This window comes from Labeo rohita, chromosome 14 (genome assembly GCF_022985175.1).
Source record: "Labeo rohita strain BAU-BD-2019 chromosome 14, IGBB_LRoh.1.0, whole genome shotgun sequence".
In the NCBI taxonomy this organism is placed as follows: Eukaryota; Metazoa; Chordata; class Actinopteri; order Cypriniformes; family Cyprinidae; genus Labeo; species Labeo rohita.
Genome location: NC_066882.1, coordinates 15,397,264 through 15,403,263, shown reverse-complemented (window position 1 = coordinate 15,403,263; position 6,000 = coordinate 15,397,264). Strand labels below are relative to the sequence as shown.

General features: G+C 35.4%; 1 protein-coding gene across 1 annotated transcript; it reads left to right on the top strand.

The window, feature by feature from the left end:
- Positions 1–440: 440 nt before the first annotated feature.
- On the top strand, positions 441–5,096 carry gar1 (GAR1 homolog, ribonucleoprotein). Its single transcript, XM_051127126.1, has 7 exons — positions 441–575; positions 921–1,123; positions 1,237–1,391; positions 1,908–1,967; positions 2,697–2,805; positions 2,932–3,084; positions 4,602–5,096. Exons 2-7 carry the CDS (start codon positions 931–933, stop codon positions 4,610–4,612), a joined length of 681 nt encoding a protein of 226 aa, XP_050983083.1. The 5' UTR covers positions 441–575; positions 921–930; the 3' UTR covers positions 4,613–5,096.
- The last annotated feature ends 904 nt before the right edge of the window (positions 5,097–6,000 follow it).

Here is a 6,000-nt window from a genome sequence, read left to right as displayed (position 1 = left end):
CTATGGTAACTCTTCTGAACACATTTACCTTTTGTTTCACAGAAAACAATTGCACAGTCCTTAAGGGGAATGTTCCCCCCACTTTACCCTACTAAAACCTCAACTTCATTAAAATAATAATAATAATAATTATTATTACTATTATTATTATTATTATTTGACATGCAATAAGCTAAATAATAAAAATGTATGCATATTCACAGGGTTACTGCTGTTAAAGGAATGTGTTAATGTACTTTATTATGTTATTATTAAATATTCAGTGTTGGGACAACCCCGTCCCCTGGGTGTGTGTGTGTGTGAGAGGACATATATTTATTTGAATATATTTCAATTTTTTTTATTAATTTTTTTATTTTAATTCTATTTATTTTAATGTATTCTCTCTACGTCGATTCACACTGTAATCTTCTGCTTTTACTTGACACGTATGCCTCTAGCGCCCAAGCATGGTATTCACTTCCGTGTTTACGACAGTCTGTGAGCCGGTGTTCGTTTACGGCAGGCAGTGCACGCACATGTGTTTCCAGAGTCAACAGCGTGTCTATTGATAGTCCGTCTATCCATCTTTAAAGGTAAATTGTGCTTTTCGATTTTCAGTTCGGAGTGAAGAGCAGCATATGTTTCTGTAGAATTCTTTGTTGTATTATTTGTCTATATATTTTTGCTCTCAGAAGTATTAGATATGCTAAAAGGCTAACGTTCTTAGTTCACCGTGCTCGATATGTACTCCACTACCATGACTGTTATTTCTTTCTTTTATGTTTATGATTTTATTATCTTAAATAAAATCCCAAAACGATTTGCGTTAAACCTGGACATACAGTCTTTTCTTTCAGGGTTTGTTTGGGTCACGATGATCAGACTTCATTTTGATATCTCGTCGTTTAACATTAGGTTGTTTAATGTGTGTTTTACAGGGTCTCTATCATGTCATTTCGCGGGGGTGGTGGTCGAGGAGGGGGTCGTGACGGTGGTTTTAACAGAGGTGGTCGTGGAGGAGGATTTGGAGGGGGTCGAGGTGGCGGATTTGGAGGGGGCCGAGGCGGATTTGGAGGGGGTCGAGGTGGCAGAGGTGGATTTAACAGAAATCAAGACTATGGCCCACCGGAACAAGTTGTCGGTAAGATGCCTTTGTTTTCTTTCATGCTTCTCTTTCTATTTACATTCAATTGCGGTTTCACTGCAAAACTGCATGTCAGGTTATAATTGGTATTCATGCTCCTCGTGTCTCAGCTGTGGGAGAGTTCATGCACCCCTGTGAGGATGATATTGTCTGTAAATCTGTGACGGAAAACAACCAAGTCCCCTACTTCAATGCTCCTGTATACCTGGAAAACAAAGAGCAAATTGGAAAAGTGGACGAGATCTTTGGGCAGCTTCGTGATTTTGTATCCTTACATGTTTATGCGTGGGATCTTGACAGTGTTGTCTGATGTTACAAAGACTTCAGCCTGACGTCAGTTGAAGGGTCATTGTATAATTAACCCTGTGAAGCCTACTGTTTCTTTTTTGACATTACTTTTTGACATTCAAAGGGCTCTAAATGATCAGCATGATCAAATAAAATCTTGTACATACTCTCTGTAGTATAATTAATATTTTTTAGCAAGTTAAAGGCATTTAGTATAATTCTAAATCTTTATAATTATAACATTATACAATTCTTTAGCATAGTTCTATAACTCAGGTTGTTGTACTTGTCCTTTGGCTGTTGAGATCTTTAATAATTTTTATAAATGCAAAATTGTATACACACGTTATTAATAATATTTCAAAATGTTTTTTTTTTTTTTTTTTTTTACCATTTTTATTTTTTTTTACCATTATTCCATATGTCAGAATTTGCATGGTTAACAAACTAAGTTTCATTCAATATGTAAGCAATTCCTTAATAAATTCCTCAGTATTTTTCAGTCAAGCTCTCTGAAAATATGAAGGCATCCTCCTTCAAGAAGTTACAGAAGGTAAGGTCATTTTTGTTTTGGGTTTCTTAGATATGTAGTGTTGGTTTGAGCCTTTTTTTTTTTTTTTTAAACATGCAGCATAACATGTCTGTTACCTTTTTTAATATTTTCATTTGTATAAATATGTATGAATGTATAATTAAAAAGTGATTATTCCTTTTATCTGTATATATATATATATATATATATATATATATATATATATATATATTAATAATTATTAGGGAATTATTATGCAGATATTTTTCAACTCGTTTTGGATTGCGATATTATATTTTCTTTTGTTTGGAAACAACACCAAGTCTCTAATTTGCAGAAATTATAAGCAAATTAGGGATGGTTTACCCAAATATTAAAAATCTGTCATTAATTATTTACAACACCAAAGGCTTGTTTCGTGTACTCTCATGAACATACATTGAAGACTGACATGGAAGAGAAGAAATTCGTTATTTTAATTTTTGTTAACAATCCCAGGTATATTTTTTAAAAAAACACCCCACCACTTACCAGTGTTATTTCCAATATTAGGTAAAGATCAGTGGGTGTTCTTTTAAAATTATCCATAATTTAAAAGCAGATATTGCTTCAAAGTATCAAATGAGTTATAAGAGGGCATCTAGCAATTTTAGCAGCTTCCTTTGACTCTTATCAATACGCTAGGATTTGACTTACAGTATAATGCAGATATTTTTAATTAGCTTTTCTTTTTCTCTCTTCTTGCATCAGTTCTACATTGACCCCATGAAGCTGTTGCCCCTCCAGAGATTCCTCCCTAGGCCTCCAGGTGAGAAGGGACCACCCCGTGGAGGTAGAGGAGGAAGAGGTGGCAGAGGAGGTAAGATCACACAAGAAAACAGCAAACATATGCTTGATCACAACTCTGGTAATAACATCTACATAACTGTAACATTGTGGTTTACCTTTAAAAGTATGAACCCTAAAGTGTATTATGTTTTTGCAGGTGGCTTCCGTGGAGGTCGTGGTGGTGGTGGTCGTGGAGGATTTGGTGGAGGATTTGGCGGACGAGGAGGTGGTGGAGGATTTGGCGGACGAGGAGGTGGTGGTGGAGGATTCAGAGGAGGCAGAGGTGGAGGCGGTGGACGTGGATTCAGAGGTAATTAGCTATGTTGATCATCAGAAAATAATGATGGAATTACTGAATTCTGTTTAATGGAAGAATTTATCCTAAAATGTACTGAACTTCATGCCTTTAACATGATATTTCGAATCTAGAGTTTTATGCAGAAGTTTGGGAATCCCTTGCAGAATCTGTGAAAATGTGAATAATTGTAACAAAATAAGAGAGATCATACAAAATGCATGTTGTTGTTTTTTTTTTATTTAGTACTGTCCTGAGTAAGATATTTTACATAAAATATGTTTACATATAGTCCACAAGACAAAAAATGGCTAAAATTATTAAAATAACCCCCTGCAAAAGTTTGGAAACCCTTGGTTCTTTATACTGTGTGTGGTTACCTGGATCTTTTTTGTTTTGTGATGGTTGTTCATGAGTCCCTTCTTTGTTCTGAACAGTTAAACTGAGCACTGTTCTTCAGAAAAATCCTCCAGGTCCTTCAGATTCTTCCGTTTTCCAGCATCTTTTGCATATTTGATCCCTTTCCAGCAGTGACTCTATGATTTTGAGGTCCATCTTTTCACACTGAAGACAACTGAGGGACTCAAACACGCTGTTAAAAAAAGTTTAAACATTCACTGATGCTCCAGAAGGAAACACGATGCATTAAGAGCCGGGGGTGAAAACTTTTTGAATTTGAAGATCAAGGTAAATTGTGCTTAATTTGTCTTTCGGGAAACATGCAAGTATCTTTTGTTACTTCCAAATAGCAGTACTAAATGGAAAAAAATTATATTTCAACAAAAGAAGAAAAATTTGGACATAATCATCCTGTTCAAAAGTTTTCACCCCCTGGCTTTTATAATGCATCGTGTTTCCTTCTGTAGCATCAGTGAGTGTTTTAACCTTTTTGTTTGTTTTTTTTAAGCTTTTTTAATAGTTGTGTTTGAGTCTCTCAATTGTCCTCAGTGTAAAAAGATGGATCTCAAAATCGAAAGGGTTCAAATATGCAAAAGATTCTGGAAAACTGAAGAATTTGAAGGACCTGAAGAACAGTGCTCAGTTTAACTGTTCAGAACAAATAAAGGACTCATGAAAAACCATCACAAAACAAAAAAAAGTCATAGGTCATCCAGGTAACCACACACAGTATTAAGAACAAAGGGTTCCCAAACTTTTGCAGGGGTTATTTTAATAATTTCATTCTTTTTTTTTTTTTTTTTTTTTTTTTTTTGTGGACTATATGTAAATATCTTTTATATGAGATATTTTACTCAGGATTTTACTAAATAAAAAATGACATGCATTTTGTATGATCTCTCTTATTTTGTTAAAATTATTCACAAATTATGCAAGGGGTTTCCAAACTTTACATTAATGTTCAAAAGTTGGGGTCTTTTTTAAAAACGCTTTTGATCTGCAAGGCTGTATTTACATTGAATAGTAGTGTCTTATTTATGAACATCATATCTGATCTGCTTTTTTCATTCAATTAAAACGTCTTCATTGTAGTAGGAGAAACATGTGACATTTTTTTCCTCTTTGATTTGTAGGTGGAAGATGATGAAGGTCTCACAGCATGGGATGTTTCCTTTCCTCTGCTGGAGAGACTTCCAGTGAGAAGCCAGAAGCAGCATTTGGGGCCTAACAGAGTCTTAAGACTGTGAATTGATGCCTCTTTTGTACAGCTGAACTTTTTACTTTGTTTTGTACCATATTGTATTTTTTATTTTTTTTTATTTGGTATACTAATAGGGCTGATCTTTTAAGTTACCATATCCCTGTGTACAAAGAGGGCGGGTGTCTCCACAACCTTGACTGGTTGGTTTGCAGCTACTGATGGTTGGGCTAGTACAGACTTGAACAACATCAAGGTTATGTAGTGACAAAATGATAAAGCCAACTCCACAGATCATAATAATAATGTAACAACTTTTCATTGTTGGATCGTAATGGATATTTGCATTTACAGAATTGCTGTTTGTTTCATTTGAACTCCAGGTGCCACCACAAACTTGAAAAATAAAATCAAAGGTATATTTACTGTATTTTTAACTTGGTCAGCTTGTTTTTATTAATTCTACTGCAGTGTCACAAATTCCAAAAGAATCTGCTATCTGCTTAAGTGTAGAAGTGGAGATTCCTGATTCTGCAAAGCTGTCAGAGACAGTTTAGAAAAAGGAATGTGTAGTGTTATCAACAGCTGGACAAAGTGTTTAGTCAGGGTTTTTCCAGATCTTCAGTCTAGACCCAGACGGCATTGGGAAATTTATGGGATTATTTTTGTGCCAATAAGAATGAACGTAACTTTATAAAACTGAACGTAACTTTCCAAGAAACGATCAAAAATATGCCACTGCAAAAGAAGAAAAACACAATGAAAATGAAAAAATGAACTCAGTCGGACGAATTTAACATGCTCTTCAAATATGCTTCATTCTTTGTTAATGATTTTCAAAGAATCGTTTTCGCGAATCATAGATTCTGAATGCGTTGCCACAGCTTTCGCTTACGCTTTGCAAATTTTCGTTTGCTGTTTTGGCACAAACCTCTCGTGGGGGCGGGCTTAACAGCGATCTACTCTAATTGGCTAATGAGCTTTTGATGGACAGTTGCTCTCTGACCTGGAAGCACGGACGGTGACGTCAGTGGCGCACATATTGGAAAGTTGTTGCGGTGTGCAATACGTCGTGCTTTGTTTATATTAAGTATTAATGTTATTAGTATTTCACCTACGGTCGTCTCTTAGTTTCTAAAGATGAGCTCCCAGCAGAGACACGGAGCAGCATCATCTTCCACCTCAGCTTGTCCCTCAGGGCAGCTTGAAGTAAGTTCGTGTTGCTAAAGTAACGTTAATCAATAACATCGATAAAAGTTTTATTAATGTACAGTGTGCAACAGTTCTGATATTTTCTATAAACAAAGCACGACGTATTGCACCACTGACGTCAC